The sequence below is a fragment of the Vulpes lagopus genome, chromosome 11 (genome assembly GCF_018345385.1).
Source record: "Vulpes lagopus strain Blue_001 chromosome 11, ASM1834538v1, whole genome shotgun sequence".
In the NCBI taxonomy this organism is placed as follows: domain Eukaryota; kingdom Metazoa; phylum Chordata; class Mammalia; order Carnivora; family Canidae; genus Vulpes; species Vulpes lagopus.
Window position 1 is genome coordinate 75,243,680 of NC_054834.1, and position 20,326 is coordinate 75,264,005.

General features: G+C 57.3%; 2 protein-coding genes across 2 annotated transcripts; both read left to right on the forward strand.

Moving 5' to 3' along the window:
- Positions 1 to 69: 69 nt before the first annotated feature.
- MAP3K11 (mitogen-activated protein kinase kinase kinase 11) lies at positions 70 to 15,819 on the forward strand. The gene is made up of 10 exons (XM_041721928.1): positions 70 to 1,760; positions 6,413 to 6,593; positions 6,788 to 6,936; positions 7,043 to 7,218; positions 7,346 to 7,589; positions 8,079 to 8,192; positions 8,732 to 8,867; positions 8,955 to 9,046; positions 13,893 to 14,303; positions 14,935 to 15,819. The coding sequence occupies exons 1-10, from the start codon at positions 1,022 to 1,024 to the stop codon at positions 15,270 to 15,272; spliced, it is 2,580 nt and encodes an 859-aa protein (XP_041577862.1). The 5' UTR covers positions 70 to 1,021; the 3' UTR covers positions 15,273 to 15,819.
- A 97-nt stretch (positions 15,820 to 15,916) lies between these two features.
- Positions 15,917 to 20,256, forward strand: KCNK7 (potassium two pore domain channel subfamily K member 7). The gene is made up of 3 exons (XM_041721929.1): positions 15,917 to 17,634; positions 19,143 to 19,541; positions 19,820 to 20,256. Exons 1-3 carry the CDS (start codon positions 17,316 to 17,318, stop codon positions 20,023 to 20,025), a joined length of 924 nt encoding a protein of 307 aa, XP_041577863.1. The 5' UTR covers positions 15,917 to 17,315; the 3' UTR covers positions 20,026 to 20,256.
- Positions 20,257 to 20,326: the final 70 nt, after the last annotated feature.

Genomic DNA, 20,326 nt, shown 5'->3' on the forward strand with positions numbered 1-20,326 from the left:
AGGTTTCCGCCCACTTGGCTAGGGGTGAAGAAGTGGATTGTTTCCCAGGTAAGGGGAAGAGGACGGTCTTAGACAACTCGTTCCAAGAGTTTGAGATGCAGCCAGTTCCGTCTTCCAGTCTTGCCCACTCCCATCCCAAGCAGAGCTTCTGGTCCCTATTTCAGCTATGAAGGGAAGGAGGCGAGAAGATGAGTTATGCAGTCCTGCAACTTCGGAGCCAAGACTAGGCTTGCCCCACTGCCAAGCCAGGTTCTTTACCCCGTTTTGAGGATGCGGATGCGGAAGAGATGGCCTGTCCTTAGCAAAGACCAACCCTGACCCTGAACCTTCTGCGATGGGTGTTCGGGGCGATCATCCCCTCCTGCCCTTCATTGCCCGCCTACCCGGGAACTCCCGGGACCGGCGCCGGCAGCCTCTGGGAGGGGAGCAGCGCTACCCGCCCGCGTCATCTGATGCTGTTTCCTGCAAGAGGGAGAAGAGCGGAAAAAAGTGAAACTCCACCCTCCACCTCTGCCTCCCGCCCCCGGGGCCAAAGTACAAAGGGAGGAGGAAGAAGGGAACGGGGTTGGAGCCGTCGGGCTGAGGGAGCCGGACTGGGAAGCGGCAGCTCGACCAATCTAGGAACACTCCAGCCACCCCCTGCGCAGAGACCCAACGGAGTCCCCGCGCTGCCCGTTGCGGACCCCACCTTGCCTGGCGAGTGCTGGAGCCAATCTCCCAGGACTGCTCTGGGACGGAGGGACTTCAGGCCCCTCCAAGCTGGCCATGGTGAGACGCAGGAGGCCCCGGGGTCCCACCCCCAGAGCCTGACCACACTGCCCTGGGTGGCCCTCTAGAAGCCCGAGATGCGGGGGGCTGGGAGTCAATACTCCTGGCTCCCCAGAGAGGTGTGGGTCTGGAGCTGAGGGCCAGGGCCCGGATGCCCAGGTTCCGGGACTAGGGGGCCTCAGCAGCCAGCAGGGGTGGGGACCAGGGGACACCCAGGGAAGATACCCTGCTTGCCCCCAAATCAACTCCAGCCATGGAGCCCTTGAAGAACCTCTTTCTCAAGAGCCCGCTGGGGTCATGGAACAGCAGTGGCGGTGGGGGCGGTGGGGGCAGTAGCGGAGGCTGGCCAGAGGGGTCCCCGAAGACAGCGGCTTATGCCAACCCCGTGTGGACAGCCCTGTTTGACTATGAGCCCAATGGGCAGGATGAACTGGCCCTGAGAAAGGGCGACCGTGTGGAGGTGCTGTCCCGGGATGCAGCTATCTCAGGCGATGAGGGCTGGTGGGCCGGCCAGGTGGGTGGCCAAGTGGGCATCTTTCCATCCAACTATGTGTCTCGGGGCGGTGGCCCACCCCCTTGCGAGGTGGCCAGCTTCCAAGAGCTGCGGCTGGAGGAGGTGATCGGCATCGGTGGCTTCGGCAAGGTCTACCGCGGCAGCTGGCGAGGTGAGCTGGTGGCTGTGAAGGCAGCTCGCCAGGACCCCGATGAGGACATCAGTGTGACAGCCGAGAGTGTGCGCCAGGAGGCCCGGCTTTTCGCCATGCTGGCACACCCCAACATCATTGCCCTCAAGGCCGTGTGCCTGGAGGAGCCCAACCTGTGCTTAGTGATGGAGTACGCAGCAGGTGGGCCCCTCAGCCGTGCCCTGGCTGGGCGACGTGTGCCCCCCCACGTACTGGTCAACTGGGCTGTGCAGATTGCCCGTGGGATGCATTACCTGCACTGTGAGGCCCTGGTGCCTGTCATCCACCGAGACCTCAAGTCCAACAACAGTGAGTTTTGGGGAGCATGGTTGGAGGGTGGCACAGCCCAAGCACACACCAGCCAACTTCTCAGCTGAGTCCCCTGGGGATCTACTCGAGGCAGGAGCTCCTTCCCTAGGGGAGTCCTAGTAGAGTCGGGGTGCCATTTACCCACACTGGCCGCAAAGCAGGAGACCCAGGCACCAAACAGTACTTCACGCCCCAGCCTCAGGAGTCTTTGACCCTGGCTCACAGCCACCAGGTTAAAAAATTGGGATCTCTCAAGTGAGCCATAAGTGTCCTGCCTAACCATGGGCACCACTTCAAGGCAGTAGAGCTCTGGATGCTGGCAGTCATCTTCTTCCCCCCTAAAGTTCATGCCCATGCTGTTGATGCTCTGTTCTTGGGGTAGGAAGCTCCTCCAGAACAGAGATCTTGGAGAGGAAAGCCCCCACCAAACCGGTGGTTGTCAAGGCTGGGGACAGGGCTGGAATTCTGGCTCTGCCCATACCCCTGACTGCATGACCTTTAACTGGTTATTTCAACTCAGAGCCTCAATTTTGGACTCTGTAAAAAGGGAGTGACCAGGAAGGTGAAATGGTGTAAGGGGCTGGGTGAGCCTGGTGTCTGCTGCCTGGCACACAGTGGGTCTGCAGCTATGTGGGGGAACATTCGAGGGCTGGATCACCTAGAGGGCTTTGCCTGGAATTAGCACTTAGGGTGGGCCTGGTGGGGTTAAGGGAGACTCAAGCAGTCCAGTACAGCATCTCCAGCCATTTCAGGCCCAACACACTGCCCAGCATGGGCCCAAGACAAGCGAGTGACAGGTTCAGAGGGCTTCCTGGAGCAGATAAGCTTCACACTAGGCCACAAGCAGGCACCCTGTTGGATGTTCAGGTAGAACATGACCAGAGCAAAGGCAAAGAGGCAGGACTCAGAACCACCTACCCTGCCCCCAGTAGTGGGGACACAGGGCTAGATTTGCCAGGGGAGGGGGGAACCAGGGTCCAGGCTGTAGAGCAATAGGAAGTGCAGAAGGAATTGATGGGTTATTGGAGAGGCTTGGGCAGCTCTTGGTGGCGGGTGAGCATAGATATTTTGGACCGCCTGGCTTGGGCTGGCCATATACAAGTGGCTTGTGGGGAGTAGGACGCCATGACACAGTAATATCCGAGTCCTTGCCAGGCCCGGAGGGACAAGGGAAGGCCTGCCAGCCACCCCACCTACTCCTCTCATCCAGTGGGGTACTTCTCACTGCTCGCCTGGCGCTAGCCCTCCAGGGACCCCCACTCCCTGCCCCAATCCAAGGGAGATTCCCCGAAGGCTTTGGGGGAGGGGACTCCCTTCTTCTGTTTTTCCTCCAGTTTTCTTTCCAGAAAAAATGGAACAATAGCCCAGGCCCCTGCTCCCCACCCTCCCCACTGCTTCCTGCGTTTCCTGCTGCCCCTGAGCCGGCTTCCTGCCCCTGCTCCAGCCTCTGCTCCCTCCCCACCCCAGCTGCCTGCCGGGGAGGAAAGAACCAAGGGAGGGGGGTGCTGTGGGAGAGGAAGGAGCCAGGGATTGCATCCCCCCCTTCCCCTGTATCTCTCCCAGAGTCTGGGTGATGGTGAAGGACAGGCCAGGTGCCCTCAGCCTCGCTGAGCCTGGCCTCCCACCTTGGAGACCCCAGTCCTCGGCTTGGGGTGCTGTCTGTGGGATGGTGGGGGGAGTCCCTGGGCTGGGGGGGGCACAGGCAGGAAACAATGGCGTGATTTTCCTGGACAATGGGGGCCTTGTGAGGAAGCTTGGCGGGGAGTGGAGGGGGAATTCTCTGGGCCCACGAGTCACAGGACTGACCAGCCAGCCCAGCCTGGGTCAGACCTCCCCCAATTTCTCCCCCAAAGGACTCCCTTCCCAGTTGGAGACCTGGTCTCAGCCTCCCAGAAAGGAGAAGTAGGGACCATGGGAGGGAAGCGGAAGAGGCGTGAGCTGCCCAGGCCACTCCCTGGCCCCACAGAGGCTGGCCTGGGGAGGGGGCTGGGGGCCAGGGCCCTGAATGGGACTGAGCTTGGGGTCTCCAGCCTTCTCCGCTCCAGGTGGCCCCTGACCACCCCTTCCCCAAGGTCTATATCATACACCAAAGGGGCAGATCGGGTTGGGACAAATTCAGGGCACTTGGAAAAAAGCAGGGGATGCAGAGGTGAGGATGAGGCTTCAGAAGTGTCAGGCCAAGTTGGTGGTGGGAGGTGACAGGCCACTAGGACAAAGATGTCCCAAGATTTCGGATAAGAGGCTGCGTGTCTCTGGGCCTCAGATTACCTGATGGAAAAGAGGAGGCTGGCCCCTCAGCCAGAGAGGCTGGTGCAGAAGCCCTTCACTGGTCTGTGAGGTACGAGTGGCTAGAGACCTGACCAGTTGGTCTTCAAGAGGATGGGTTGGTGCTGTTACCAGAGGAGATGGGAGTCCCTCTCCAGCCTCCACACATAGACCCCTTTGCCTGGTCCCACTCCAGCCACCTGCCCCCACCCTGCTGTGGTTCTGCTTTGGAATGAGCTTGTGTAATGTCTACTAAGTGGTCCAGTTCTGAGCTTCCAACAGCCAGGACAGAGGCTGTTGCAAAGCCGGGAGTACCCTTGACAAAGGACAGCAAGGAGAGTCCATATGAGAAGGTAGAGGACTAATCTTTAGGACAGCTGACAATCTTTAGGGTACTCATACTAGATGTCACCCCCTGGGCTAAGGATTTAAGAAGTATGATCTTGTTTGGGTGTCTGGGTTGCTCAGTCAGTTGAGCATCCAACTTGATCTCAGCTCAAATCTTGATCTCAGGGCTGTGAGTTCAAGCCCCATGTTGGGCTGCACACTGGGTTGTGGAGCCTACTTAAAAAAAAAAAAGTGTGATCTTGTTAAATACTTATGACAACCATCTGAGGTGGGTTTTGTTATCATCCTTAGCTTTATTAATTGTTTGGGACTCAGCAAGTTGGGGATCTTGGCAAGTTGTTTCTCTGTCCAGTCAGTCTGGCTCAGAGGAGAGGGTGGATTGTAGGACCATTCTCTGAATCAGGAGAAATTGTCGGAAGATTTGCTGGTATGGTAGGATGATGAAGGTGGTTCTTGAGGGCCTTTGGACATCAGACAGGGCAGTGATGGGCAGCTGAATTGGTTTCCGACCTAGAGCTCCAAATGTGGGAGAAGCCAATGGGGAGTGGGCAGTGGGGCACTTGGGAGAGGCCAAGACAGCCTGAGGGCAGTGGGCAGAGGTTGAGGAGAGGCCAGGCTCTGAGGAACACTGGCACTGGAAAGGCTGAGGTTAGAGGAGGGCCTAAGGAAACAGCAGAAAGGGCACCTGGGTGGCTCGGTGGTTGAGTGACTCAGGTCATGATCCCCAGGTCCTGGGATCAGAGTCCCACCAGCAGTGAGCCTGCCTCTCTCGGTGTCTCTCATGAATAAATAAATAAAATCTTTAAAAGTGGGGGGGGGGGGCAGCAGAAGCAGGCAGAGGCCCCAGAATCAAAGACAGAAGGGAGCAGGTGGACAGCAGTACCAGTTGCCCCCACAAGGCCCAGAGAGTTTGGCCTGCAGCAGGATTGGGGGTTATAGCTTTATGCCTGGAAAACTGAATATCCTAGTTCCACCACCAGCCCTGAGAAGTCCTCCATTTTGCCAGGTTAGGTTAGGTGTCCATCCCCTCTGCCGCAGCCCCAGTACCTTGAGCTGTGCCCAGAAGGGTGCTGTCACCCTGGACAGGAGAGCTGAGAGGTGCATGTGCCCTAAAATGACATATGTGCGGGAAGGTATTTGGCTTGGATGTCACTTCTCTGCAGTAAATAGAAAAGTGAGAGGCCCTTTCAAACCCTCGATGATTCTATGACTTTATCCCCTTTCTGTCCTCAAAACCTTCTCATTTGAGTCACGTTTGTCCTGATGAGAGATTTGCAAGTTGCTGCTTCTCCTCTCTGTACAGAGTTTGGTGGCCCCATCTGGGTCAACACCATGAGCCCCTGCCAAGTCTGACCATCCACTCCTACATTTGTCCCCAGCTTCTTTCTTTTCTAAGAACCTTCAGTTCTTAGACCCCCTATTTCTTCACATCCAACTGCATCAGTAGACGTCTTTTGTTGGAGTCTTTCTCTCCCGGGAGTGGTTGTACTAGCCAAGAGGCAATAAGGGGACCAGGGGCCTGCTGGGCTTCCTCTCTCACCAAGGAGTTCCCTCCTGCTCCCTCCTGCTCCCCTCCCAAGAGAGGTTCTAGTTCATTCTTCTGCTTCAGCAACATGACAAGACACATTGGGTTTCTATCCAATGCAGCATTAGAGAAAAGTTAGAACACTGGATTTAGAACCACATAGATGTGGTGGAAATTTGTTCTTTATTTGCAGATGATCTTGGCAAGTTGTTTCTCTGCCCAGTTTCCTTTTCTATAAAATGAGGATAATGGTGTGTACCTCAGAGATTTGTTAGTGAGTGTTAGAGCTGAGTGTATATGCCCCGCCCCAAGTAGCCCCTCCACAAGTTTCCCAGTATTGCTATTTCTCTCTGATTCTACCCCAACCCCAGCTGTGAACTCTCCAGAGCAAGATCACTTCTATGCTCCCAGTACCTAGCCTGCATGTCTGTCAGGTGATGGCTTGCTCCTAGCTCCTCCCCTGTCCCCACTACCTGATGTGGAGCACCTACAATCCAGCTGCCCTTTTCCCCAGTTCTGCTGCTGCAGCCCATTGAAGGTGATGACATGGACCACAAGACCTTGAAGATAACGGACTTTGGCCTGGCCCGAGAGTGGCACAAAACCACACAAATGAGTGCTGCAGGCACCTATGCCTGGATGGCTCCTGAGGTCATCAAGGCTTCCACCTTCTCTAAGGGCAGTGATGTCTGGAGGTGAGACCTGGGTAGAGACTGGGCAAGGCCATCTGTGGGGCTGAGGAGGACACAGGTGGCTGCCAAAATCTAGGGCTGGGTAGAGAGGCAGTGCCCAGTGGAGAGGGACCCGTCATTTGGTTCCTAGTTGTTTTGGGGTGAAATGGCAATGAGTAGGTAGAGGAGTGGATACAGACCTTTTGTCTCGCCCACAGTTTCGGGGTGCTGCTGTGGGAGTTGCTGACTGGGGAGGTGCCCTACCGTGGTATCGACTGCCTTGCTGTGGCCTACGGAGTAGCCGTCAACAAGCTCACACTGCCCATCCCATCCACCTGCCCTGAGCCCTTCGCACAGCTCATGGCAGGTAAGGGGAAGGGGCTGGAGGGGGCGGGGCAGAGCTCCTGGGCACAAGACACATCCACCCACAGACCCCTTCTCATTCTGTCCCCCCCTCCACTCCGTGTCCCCAGACTGCTGGGCGCAGGACCCCCATCGCAGGCCCGACTTTGCCTCCATCCTGCAGCAGCTGGAGGCGCTAGAGGCGCAAGTCCTGCGGGAAATGCCGCGGGACTCCTTCCATTCCATGCAGGAAGGCTGGAAGCGCGAGATCCAAGGCCTCTTCGATGAGCTGCGGGCCAAGGAAAAGGTGGGGGGTCACGAGGTTGGAAAGAAACGCCGGGAAGTGCCTCCCCGGTTTCCTTGGGGCAGGGGTGGGGGCCGACGCTAGGGCCCAGACCCGGCTGATCCCACCGCCTTCACTGTTCCGGGCACAGGAACTTCTGAGCCGCGAGGAGGAGCTGACCCGCGCGGCGCGTGAGCAGCGGTCACAGGCGGAGCAGCTGCGGCGGCGCGAGCACCTGCTGGCTCAGTGGGAGTTGGAGGTGTTCGAGCGCGAGCTGACGCTGCTACTGCAGCAGGTGGACCGCGAGCGGCCGCACGTCCGCCGCCGGCGCGGCACCTTCAAGCGCAGCAAGCTCCGCGCGCGGGACGGCGGCGAGCGCATCAGCATGCCCCTCGGTAAGGGGCGGGGCCCGGCGCACCGCCCAGCCGTTGGCTGCGTGAGCGGAGGGTGGGGTCAGGCCGCGCTGGCCACACGGATTGGCCGGGGTGTTGGTGGGCGGGCCTGTAAACTGAAGGCTGGGAGGGGTGGGGCCCGCAGCGCTGTTTCGGCGTGTGGGCGGGTTCTGGTGGAAATCTTGGCTGGCGGCCGGGGAGGGGCGGGGTCAGGAAAGTGCCGGTGAGGCCTTGGGGACCCGGACGGTGTCCTCCCGGGAATCAGCGAGTCCCTCACTTCTGATGGTGGCGGCGTCCAGGCTGGCTGCTTTTCTTACCGAGAACCTGGGGCCCGTGAAGGTAGTGATGCTCGCCTCGGTCACACAGCCGCCGTGCCAGGCCCGGTCCTTGCGCTGCCTTGGTGGCCTGGGAGCTGGCCGAGAGGACCCTGAGGGTTGGAATCCTGGCTCTTGTCCACCACAAACCTGTACCCTGCTTTCCCCCCAACACCAGATTTCAAACACCGCATCACTGTGCAGGCCTCACCTGGCCTGGACCGGAGGAGAAATGTCTTCGAGGTCGGAGCTGGGGATTCGCCCACCTTCCCCCGGTTCCGGGCGATCCAGTGTAAGAAACCTCTTCCCATGCTCCCCCCCCACCCCACACACATACACCCCGCCCCTTATCTTTCTTTCAGACCTTGTCTTAGGAGGTGGATTCCACCCACTGTCTCCTCCTCTAACTCCCCACATCCAGGCTCCCTTCCCTGTCTCTAGACTGATAGTTCCAAGTTCCCTGGACAGCATTCATTTTATCTAAATTTGGAGAAGAGAAAAGTGAAAAAAGTAACTTGCCTAATGTCACACAGCTAATGATGGGCAGGGCCAGAATTCAAACCCAGGCAAGTTTGCCACAGTGTGCTAACTATTAAGCACAGATGCCAGCAGAAGGACTAGATGAGATGTCCCACCACATTGCTAGCCCCAGGACACAAACCCACCTACCCCATCTCAGTTCTGCTCAAATTCTCTGTGGCCCCAAACCCACCCTCAGAATGGTATGGGTTCCAGCCTCATCCCCCATCCTCTAAGAAGTTGTCCCTGGTGCCCACCTCTCATGATAGGGTTCTTGACCTCAGCTCAGACTCCCTGGTTTTCCACCTACAGTGGAGCCTGCAGAACCAGGCCAGGCATGGGGCCGCCAATCCCCCCGGCGTCTGGAGGACTCCAGCAATGGAGAGCGGCGAGCATGCTGGGCCTGGGGTCCCAGTTCCCCCAAGCCTGGGGAAGCCCAGAATGGGAGGTGAGCGCCTGAGTGCCCCCAGCCCGGCATTGTCCACCTCTCAGTAATTCTGAGATTCATGAAGTCCAACTCCCCTCCACTCCCCAGGAGAAGGTCCCGCTTGGATGAAGCTGCGTGGTACCTGGATTCAGATGACTCATCCTCCTTGGGATCTCCTTCTACACCCCCGATGCTCAATGGTGAGTGGTTTTATCTACCCCACAGCAGACTCTTGCTGTACTCCTGTGGCTACTGCAGGGAGAACTATAGGAAGTTAATCCTGGGTTCAGGCCTAGCCTGCAAGAGGGAGCTTTCCTAGCCCTGTGGAAGCTACTGTGCCTCAGCAGGCTGTAGGGAAGGAAGGAAGACAGGGAATGGTACTCCCCATTTGGGATCCAAAGGAAACTGGGTTCAGGGAGGGGAGGGAGACCACCCATGCATAGTGGAGCCAGGCAGGTGGCTGCCACACTGGCACTTCTCAGTCCCAGGGATCCTCTAGGTAGAGAAGAGGATAAGAAAGCTGAGCAGGTGGGGATCCAGGGCCCACTGTCACTGCATCTGGGGCAGTTCTGAGCTTCTCTGTCCTCCACGAGGAGAGCAGCAATTACTAGGTGCCAGGCATTCCATCGGATCAACAGCCCTGTGAAGGATGTGCTATTATTATTGCCATTTTAGATGAAAAAATTGAGGCTCCAAGAGGTAAAGTAACCTACCTAGAGCCCTAAGCTAAGGATTTGAACTCAGAGAGACTTAGAAGCTTTTTGAAGAAAGAGTTGGGTACATACACACTGCTTGGGAAGCTAGGGGGTTGGGCAGAGAGCAGGGCCCCTGTTTCAGAGGGATAAGGGCTCAGCTCAGGATTGGCAAAGAGTAGGAAGCTGCATCCTTCCTTGCCTCTGGGTCCTGTCAGAGCCCCTGTCACCCCACCCAGCATATCACCTCCACCCTTACTTGAGTTATACTTGATAGTAGGAACAACGGGTAACATTTACGGGGTGCCTCCTACGTGCCAGACAATGCTGTGAGGTGGGTATGATCATTAGCACCATCATAGAGAGGCACAGAAGGTTATGTGGTTTGATGTAGGGCACACAGCAGAATAGTGATTGGAACCAAGGTCTGACTCCAGAGGCAGGTCCTAGACATCTGCAGTACTACTCCCCGGTCCAGAAATTTTACTGCCCCCAACTGGCTGTGCTGCAGGGACTGAACTGAGAATTAGAAGGCCAAGCAGGCCGCTTGGATTCACCTGCTCTAGAACATACCAAGCTAGAAGGGCCAGGAGAGAACCTAAAGTACCATCAACCCAGGTGTGTAGGTTGAAGCAGCCCCTACCATATTCTGCAGAGCCCTCTGGAGGAAGCAGGACTAGGGACACAAGGGCCTGAACCCCTCCTTCTCAAGCTTGCACTTTATCTGGAAGGATCTCACCAACCCCAGCCCAACTGCTCGCTGAGCACTGGGTTCCCCGAGCATAAGCCCACACTCCAGTGGCTGTCTTGAGCCCACAAGAGTACATGAACTTGACCTACAGCCAGAACCAGAAGCCTGGCTGAGAATCAAAACAGATCCTGTGAGATTGCCCTAGGCGTCAGCCATACTACTGGGGAACAGGTCGCAGTAAGCTCCCTGCTGATGGATGCAGTCAGCCTCTACCGAGAGAACGTCCCTGTGCAGCACGTTGTCCTCGAGCCACTGTCACATGGCACCTCCTCTCTGTGAGGCCCCATGGAGGCGATTTCACCTTCATCTCTGGGTCAAGGGTGGTTGTACTGCTTTATCCTAAACTACAGGGTTGCCAGCTCTTCATGCTAGGAAGCTTAGAGGCAAATTCAAGGAACTCCTTGCTGCATTACCTTGAGCAAGGCACTTAACCTTTTGGAAACCTGTTTCTCAGGCCACTGAGCACAGGAACGTCTTTATGCTCTCATTTTGTGCGGGTACTGATGTCCACCTTCCCTTAACTTTGTCTCATTTCTCTTCCTGGTTTTGTTTTTTGTTTTTTTTTTAAGATTTTATTTATTGGGCAGCCTGGGTGGCTCAGCGGTTTAGCGCCGCCTTCAGCCCAGGGTGTGATCCTGGAGAACCGGGATCGAGTCCCACATTGGGCTCCCTGCGTGGAGCCTGCTTCCCCCTCTGCCTGTGTCTCTGCCTTTCTCTCTCCTCTCTGTGTATTCTCATGAATAAATAAATAAAATCTTTTTAATTTTTTTTAAATTTTTTTTATTTTTTTAAGATTTTATTTATTTATTCAGAAGAGAGAGAGAGAGAGGCAGAGACCCAGGCAGAGGGAGAAGCAGGCTCCATGCAGGGAGCCCGACATGGGACTCACCCGGGTCCCCAGGGTCATGCCCTGGGCCAAATGTGGCGCTAAACCGCTGAGCCACCCGGGCTGCCCTCTCTTCCTGGTTTTAAACATGTTTTCCCCTATTCTGTTTAATATCACTGTAAAGGGTGAGTTCCTTCACCTTAAAGTGGTTGTTGCTAGGGTCGTAAGAATGGACCCTTCCATCAAACATGTATGGATGCATTTTATGAGCCAGGCGTGGACCTATTAGAAATCAGCCCTGCCCTGACCCGGGAGAGGGCCTAGTCTGGTGGACAGGGCAGCTCAGAAACAAACAAGTAGAGCCGACCGTAGTAAGTGGTGGGGCAGAGGCAGAGGCTGTATCAGGCATGCTGTGAGCAATAACTGCTCAAGTGAAGAGGGGTTCAGGGAAGGCTTCTAGAAGAGGAAAAAGCTCTTGTTCTCCTCTAGGTGTTGCCAACTCCACTTCTGACACCACAGATGTGGCTCATGTTCAGTCCTGACATAGTCTAGCTGGAGTTATTAGCATCAGACCCCCTGGGTGAAGGGCTCAGTGCCATAAGCCTGCCCCCGACCTGAGTTCAGACTCCGGTCATGAGTCCCAGCTGTCACCTGTGCTTCTGACCAGCCAGTTCTAAATCTCAGGTTCCTTCCCCTTGGGCATGATAATTGGCTAGAGCAGCTCACAGAACTCAGGAGAGCAGTGTACTTATTAGATTACCAACTAAGTGTAAAGGACCACAGACCAAGCACAACCCGAGAGAAGAGATGTGTAGGGCAAGGTATGTGGGAGGGGGTGTGGAGCTTCAGTACCTTCTCTGGGCATGCCACCCTCCAGCACCTTGATGTACTGACCAACCTAGAAGCTCTCCAAACCCTCTGGCTGGGGTTTTTAGGGAGCCTTCATTACGTGCACATGATCAATTGATTAATCATTGGCTGTTGGCGATAGACCTCAATCTCCATCTGCCTAGTCATGTGGCTCATTCCCCTGGCAACTAGACCTCCATTTTTTACAGGCTTTCCAAAAATGACTTTGTTAATATGAACTTAAATGTGATTCATAGGGGCTGGTTAGGAAGAGTGGAAGATGCTCCTTTTACTTCTACCCACCTATCACTGAGTAAGATCTGAGAGTTTTAGTTAGAAGTTCTGTGCCAAGAAGGAGATGAAGACCAAATATATATTTCTTACTATAATTAACAGCATCACAGTTTCACAGAGGAGGCGCCCTTTCACCTAGGTGTTAAATCGTGAATAAGAGATCATGGAAAGCCAAGGTGGAGAAGGTGTGCTGGGCATAGGGAATAGCGTGTGTGTAGGCACCGGGCTTATCACACCCCAGGAAAAGGAAGCTTGGCTGGAACTCAGAGGAGAGCTGAGAGCCAGGGAGTTGCAGGCCTTCATCCCCCAGGTCTGTGGGGCCCAGCCCAGTCCCAACAGATGTCAGTTGAGTGAATGAGTGGGTGAAGCTGGAAAAGCAGGCAGGAGCCAGTTCTGGAAGGGTGATGGGGAATTTAGCCAATTTGCATTTTAAAGGCAGGGGCCTGGATAAGTAGGGATAAGTCGAAGACTGGATCAGGGTTGTAGCTGAGAAAAGGGACCCTGAACCAAGTCTTGGGAGTAAAAGCTCAATTTCCCCAGCATTGCATTTCTTCCTCTGGACACTCAGCCCCATGTCCCACTCCAGGCCTGGTCCAAGGTACGTGGAGTAAGGGAAGGCTTTGAAAACCTAGCCAAGGAGCTTGGACTTTATTTTAGTGGTAATGGAGAGTGGCAAGTTCTAGCGCCAAAGACGACTTTGGGCTTTGTGGGAGGCCATCATAGGTGGCGCTACCACCACCCCCTCCTCAATTTCAGGTTCCCAACACTCACCCCTGGTGGTCTAGAATGGAGTCAGGCCAACTTTAGGCCCATAGGTAGGACACTGATGTCCTGAAATCCAGAGCAGAGTCTGGCTAGGAAGTAGTGGAGAGCAAAAGACTCCGTTGCCTCCACCTGGAGTGAAGCCATCTCTAGCCCTCACTGGCTGTGCAGCCTTAGACACACCCTTAACCTCTTAGAGCCTGGAACCCCTGGGGCACGAGGATCAGACAACATAATGCCCCTAACTCACTGAGCTCAGGCCTGGCACAAACAACTGACCACCCGAGTCTCAGTTTCCTCATTTCTAGAATGAGGACAGTGATGTGTGCCTCTCCAGGCTGTTGTGTACAGTGTAATTGACCTGTGTGCCCAGTTCAAGCTACGGATGGAATAAGAGCAGGTGGGCAGAAGGACCAGGGCTGAACAGCCAGGAAGGAGGTGGGCACAGGGCACAGGTCCCAGCTCTGTCCCTGGAGCCCTGCAGATGCCCCTGGCTGCCCATTAAGGCCACTGAAGTCAGCTGGGATCTGGCCTCAGCTTACCTCCTGGTGGACCCAGCCCCACCCCTTCTCTTCACCCCAGTCCCCAGCTCTGGGCTCCAAGGCACCTAGCTGCCTCCCAGGCTTTGTTCCCGCTGGCTCCTTAGCCTACACTGCCCTCCCATACCCACCCCTTCAGAAAGGCCAAAGTGAGAGAGAGAGAGAGTGAGAGGTGGGGGGAGGCCGTCGGGGTGGAGGAACTGGGTGGGGGAATAAGGGAGTCAGGGGAGATGTTGGTGGGGAGCAGAACTCAGTCCTTGTTCCAGGGCCACTGAGGGGTCCCTGGGGTCCCCGCCCGAAGACGGCCTAACATGTGCCCGCCCCCGCTGCCAGGTAACCCCCCGCGGCCGAGGGGGAGCCCGGAGCCTGAGGAGCCTCGGCGCCCAGGCCTGTCGGAGCGCGGGAGCGGCTCCGGGACGCCCAAGCTGATCCAGCGCGCCCTGCTGCGCGGCACCGCCCTGCTCGCCTCCCTGGGCCTGGGCCGAGACCTGCAGCCCCCCGGGGGCCCGGGCCGGGAGCGCGGGGACACCCCGCCAACGCCCCGCGTACTACCCTCCGTGTCCCCTGCCGAGCCGCCCCCGTCCCAGCTCCTCCGCTTCTCTCCCAAGACGCCTGACGCCCCCGCCTCCCCGCTGAGCCCCGATGCCCCCAGCCCGCCGGCCCCCGCGCCCCTGCTGCTGGAGCTGGGGGTCCCTGTGGGCCAGCGGTCGGCCAAGAGCCCCCGGCGTGAGGAAGAGAGGCGTGGTGAGTGGCTAGTGGCTGGCCCACTGTGGGGCCGGAGGGGAGGGGGGCTGCTGGATGCCAGACCGGGCCCTCGGGGCATGGGGGCGCCTATAGGGGGCTGACTGCCAAGTTCAGTCACCCAGTGGAGGGGGGTGGGGTGGGGCCCGGCCTGGCGGGTTGTGAAATACTAGGAATAATCATGGGGTGAGGAGAGCAAACGCCTACTGGTTGCTAACTGGCGCCAGGTGCTGTTCCTACTGCTGTAGAGACCTTGTCTCACTAAACAACCCGGGGAGTGGGGGGGACCCTGTGCACAAGGCACTCCAGTCATACCCATGTTTTAGATGAGGAAGTCTAAGGCACAGAGATGGGGAACTCAAGGCTCCCACCAGTACCAGGTGGAGCTGGAATCCAAGTGCAGGCCCCTCTACCCCAGAGATCTTGCTCTTAACCACTGCATAAACAGATGCACACACACACACACACACACACACACCCAGCAGAGTACAACAGGGCGGGGGGCATGGAAGTTCAGAGTCAAGCACTCCCTGTGCAGATGGTAAAACCAAGGCCCAGAGCTGGGCAGTGCCTCGGGTGGATGCCCAGGACCCGATGGCTGCCTGACCCTAGGCCCCCTCTCCCTACTCCCTAGGAAGTACTGTCTCACCCCCACCCGGGATATCGCGCTCGGCTCCTGGCACCCCAGGCACCCCACGCTCACCACCCCTGGGCCTCATTAGCCGACCACGGCCTTCACCCCTTCGCAGCCGCATCGACCCGTGGAGCTTTGTGTCAGCTGGGCCCCGGCCTTCACCTTTGTCTTCGCCACAACCTGCGCCCCGCCGGGCACCCTGGACCTTGTTTCCAGACTCAGACCCCTTCTGGGACTCTCCACCCGCCAACCCCTTCCGGGGGGGCCCTCAGGACTGCAGGGCACAGACCAAAGACATAGGTGCCCAGGCCCCGTGGGCGCCAGAGGCAGGGCCGTGAGTGGGCCGGGCTGCTCCCCCACGCTCCAGCTGCCCTAGAGGAGCCACAGTATACACTGGAACAGGAGCCGGGCAAGCCTCTGTAGCTGCCTTGGTTTCCCCCAGGGACCCCACCCCTTCTGGGGGTCAGGAACACTACACTGCACAGGAAGCCTTCACACTGGACGAGGGGCCTACGTCCCCCGACACACCTGAAACCTGTGGGTCCCCCGACTTACCTGCCCCATTGGGGCCCAACACTGTACCCAGCTGGTTGGGAGGACCAGAGCCTGTCTCAGGGAATTGCCCCCAGGGTTGGTGCAGGAAGGAGGGGATGTGCCTGGGAGAGGGGCCAGCCTCAGCTGTCACCAGCACTTTTGATCAGGCCCTACTACTATAGCCCCTGCCCCAGGGCTCAGTGCCTGGGCACCCCCCCCCCACCCTCACCTTGCCCTGAGGTCATTTGGGGCTAGGACTCTCTGGGTGCCTTCCTGCTGCCCCGGCCAGGGTTGGGGCCTCGGCCTCAGGATCCAATGAAGCCAAATAAACTCTCCAAGCTGTCTCCCCAGGCATAGCCTGTCACCTTTCTGAAGGTAATGGGGCGGGTGGGGGAGATCCAACCCATCACACACCCCTCATGACCTAGTGCCCCCAGCGCGATGAGCAGTTGGCTTGTGTCTAGGCTGGAGTTGAGTCCACTGGCCTCAGCCAGGTGGTCTAGGCCGGTTCTCGGCATCCACATGCACTGGTCTCACCCACCTTTACCCTGCCCTTGCCAGGCCTTTCCTGCCATTACAAGTGACTGGTGACTGTTCACCCCGATTCTTCCTGCTGCTGGGCAGTCTCTGCTTGTCGTCAGGGCCCAGCTCCAACATCACCTCCTCTGGGACATCTTCCCTGACTGTGCTGCCCCCACCAGTTAACTTGCTAAGCTTAGGGGGCTGGAGCCCTCTGGGCAGCACCTTGGGGATTTGTCCCAGGTTTGTCTGTTCCATGGTCTGGAACTGGAAAGAGTGACCCACACTGGCACCCAGCTCTGCCCATGCTTCTTCTGCTGCAGGCTTCTGTGGGCAGCAGCCGCCCTCACATCATGCCCCAGGGCAGGGCCCTCCATGATTCAGGGGAGTCGCAGCCTAGGCTCCTCCCCTCCCCTACACACTTCCTAGCAGCCAGGCCCTCTGGGTCCTCCATGTTCAGTGGGGCAGGACTCAGGAGGGCCCAGCTCAGAGGGTTTTCAGGGAGGACTCAGAACGGAGGTGTGAGAGCATCATCTGTCCAGGGTCCTCTGGGCATCCTTGGCTTCTCTTAGTTCACCACCCTGCCTCTACCTGGCCTGTCCCAGATCCTGCCACTCCCCTCCCCTCTTCCTTCCTACCTGCAGTAGCCCCCCAGAGGTCTCCCTAGGCTATTCTTGTCCTCATGACCCCATGTCTTTACCCTCTCTCCCACAACAGCCAGCCCGCTGTTCCTCTCACACCCCAAGCTCTCTCCCACCTTGACTGGCCTCTTCTGTTCCCCAGCTGAAATGTCACTCTTCACTCCTCCAAAAGCCTTCCCAGGGAGTCCCCCCTGCCCCAGAACTTCAGGCATGTGTAACTGTGAACTTGTCACATCTCCTTGCTAACAGTTTTCTTGTGGCAACACCAGGAGGGAAGGGACCTGTGTCTGTCCTCTTCTTAGTGTCTTCAGGATTGAAGTGTGTGCTGAGTAGGTGAATGCAGTGTGTGTGACAGAGGAGTGAGCTCCTCCTTGAATAAGCCACCACAGTGTGATTTTTGAGCCAGTCGCTATCTCTTAGGGCCTCCTCCTGCTGCACCCCACCCGTATCTCCCCAGCGCAGGGAATTGAGCAAACAATGCCTTGCCCCCAGAAACCGGGCAGAGGGACCCAGATGCCCTCCAAGCTCATTCACACTCTCCCTTGCTGCGTCCTAGGCATTGCTCTGTCTTCAGCCACCCACGTAGCACCTCCTCCCTACCCCACCCTGCCCAGCCCCTCTGAGGTAGGTGCCTGTGGTGGCGCCGCCATCAGCTTTCACAGCGGATCCAACCCCGGGTAGCTCACCATGGGGACTCTGAGGCCTTGGGCCCGGTTCCCACTCCTGGTGGCAGCCCACCTGCTGGCCCTGGGCATCGGGGCTGCCGTGCTTCAGGCCCTGGAGGGGCCTCCAGCGCTCCAGCTCCAGGCCAAGCTCAGGGCAGAGCTGGCTGCTTTCCAGGCGGAGTATGGGGCCTGCCTGCCACCGGGGGCGCTGGAGGAGCTGCTGGGCACTGCCCTGGAAGCCCAGGTACACGGGGTCTCCAGCTTGGGCAATGGCTCAGAGTCCAGGACCTGGGATCTGCCCTCAGCCCTGCTCTTCACTGCCAGCATCCTCACTACCACGGGTAAGGCCGCCAGACGGCCCAGCAGGAGGGGTTCCTGGGGGCACTGGAGGTGTAGCCCTTCTGCCAGACCCAAAATGCCAGACAGCCCAGGCCTGACTAGGCCTGATGTCACAGCTGGGGCTTCCCACCCCAACACCCCAACTGGTGCCTCAACTTCAGCTGCCAGGTGGGGTGTGCCCTCCTCAGCCACACCCTCTTGCCTGCCCCCCAGACCCAGGAAAGATGCCCAGACCCGTGGCCTGAGGCCAGGTAAGGGACAGATACTGTGGGGCGAATTCTTGAGTGGAGTAAAATGGAGTGGACCCAGGAGTACAGATTCGGACCACCAACTCAGGAGAGTGTGTCCAGGGGGAGGAGGCCCTGATGACGTTAGCCATGGTGAGAGGGCACAGAGATGAGGGATTCCTGGCAGATGAAGAGATTCCTGGCAGAGGGAAGATGTGCAAAGGCCCGGAGAAATAAAGGAATGGGACCCACAGCCCTGGAGGTTTCTCCACCTGCCAAGTGTCTAAGTGTTTTTTGAATTAAAATCTATATTGCCAGATTCTTTTGAACAATCAGGAAACCTACTTGCATGGAGCCAAAAACCCTGCAAGGGATTCCATATTGTCTGGAGTGGAATAGGCCTGCACTTTGGGCAGAGTGTGTCCTCTCCAGGCCAGCCCAGTCCCCACCACTCCCTCTTGTCTCACAACAGGCTCCTCTAGGCATTTGAATTTACAACCTCTGGACTAGCTGGTCCTGTTTGCCCAGCACACCCTGCTCCCCCACCTCTCCCTAACTTTGCACATGTTTTTCCAGTTTTGAATGCCTTCTCTCAGGCATGCTGGCTCTCTTGCCACCCTTCACATGAAGTGTCTCTACTGATTTTCCTGCCTGTCTCCAAATGGCAGGGCCTGAGCACACTCAGATTCCAGTGCAAGGCCTGGCACACAGGATGTCTCAGTACACCTTTGGGAAGTGATAGACTGGGTATTATTCTTCCTAGGGGATTTGGAAGTATCAAGGGCAGAACTAAGGAATCTGAGAAAACCAAGCTTCCTCTGGGGCAGGACAGCAGTTCTCAAAACTGTCCCAAGCTACAAGAGGCCTAAGGTGACTGCTTCTTTTAATCCTTACATTTTCCAGAAAAGATTGGCCAAAGACGTTGGTTGGTTTGTTTATTTAAGAGTAGGGGAGGTTGGGGAGGAGGACGGTGCCCAGAGAGAAAAGGAGAGAGAATCTTAAGCAGGCTCCAGGCTTTGATCTCATGACCCTGAGATCATGACCTGAGCCAAGATTAAGAGTCAGACACTTAACTGGGAAGAGCAGTTACAGAGGTTAAAAGACTGGTTAAAAGACCCGCAGCAAATGAGGAGCAAAGCCAGCCAGAGCCCAGGTCTGAACAGTTCCCATCATCTCAGCCACCAGAGGGCAGCCTTCTGCCAGCGGCCTTGTTGGGGGAAAGAGGGGAACCACACCTGGCACCCCACGCAAGTGACCTTGCCTACCACCTCTCTCCTTTCCAGGTTATGGCAACATGGCCCCACTATCAGCAGGTGGAAAGGCTTTCTGTGTGGTCTACGCAACCCTCGGGCTGCCAGCCTCCCTAGCACTCCTGGCTGCTCTGCGCTGCTGCCTGCTGCCCCTGCTAAGCCACCCTGGGGCCTGGGTGGCCATCCACTGGCAGCTGGCCCCAGAGAGGGCTGCACTGCTGCATGCAGCTGGATTGGGCCTGCTGGTGGCCGGGACCTTCGTGCTGCTTCCAGCACTGGTGCTGTGGGGGCTGCAGGGTGAGTGCGACCTGCTGGAGGCCATCTACTTCTGCTTCAGCTCACTCAGCACCATCGGCCTGGGGGACCTGTTGCCAGGTGGTAGCCGTGGCCTTCATCCAGTACTTTATCACCTTGGCCAGCTTGCACTTCTTGGTGAGTCCAGCTGCCACAGAGTGTGGGAGAAAGGAGAGGAGGGAAGTGGAGCCTGGACTAAAACTCCCATAAGCCACCAGGAAGGCTGAGCCTCAAGGGTGAAGGAGCACTGCCCTAGGCTGTGGAGTGGGAGTTGTAGTTGGAAGAATCCTGATGGTGGAGTTGAGAGAGTTGTGACTGGCAGTGGGTACTGGTGGGGAGGGGGTCACCTGCCTGGGAGGTGGGCAGGGAGCATCACTGGCACCCCAAGAGCTGCCCTAGCAACCTCTCCTCACCAGGTTACTTGCTCCTTGGGCTCCTGGCCATGCTGCTGACTGTGGAGACCTTCTCAGAGCTGCCACAGGTCCATGCCATGGTGAAGTTCTTTGGGTCCAGTGGCCTGCTGACTGCTGAAGACCAAGGTGGCATCCTAGGCCAGGATGAACTGGTTCTGAGCACCCTGCCACCCTCAGCAGCAGCCCCAGAACAGGCTGCAACCTGCTGACGGGTGTCAGGTGATGGAGTGGAGCTCCTCTCAAGTGGACAAGCCTGACAACGAAGCCTCCAGAGATGGGAGGGGGAATTGTAAGGACCTCAGGCAATAATGTGTTTTAAAAAGGGGATGGTGTAAGAACCCCAACTGTTTTTTGTCTCTTCCTTCAAAATGGGACCCCCTAGAGCAATCAACGACCCAAACCCCATTATCCTTAACCACCTACCCCCAGTCCTTTGAAGGTGAAAGCCAGGCAGGGCCCTCCTCCGCATCTGGGAACCTCAAAGCCAGAGCAGGCCCCACTTGGGATCGC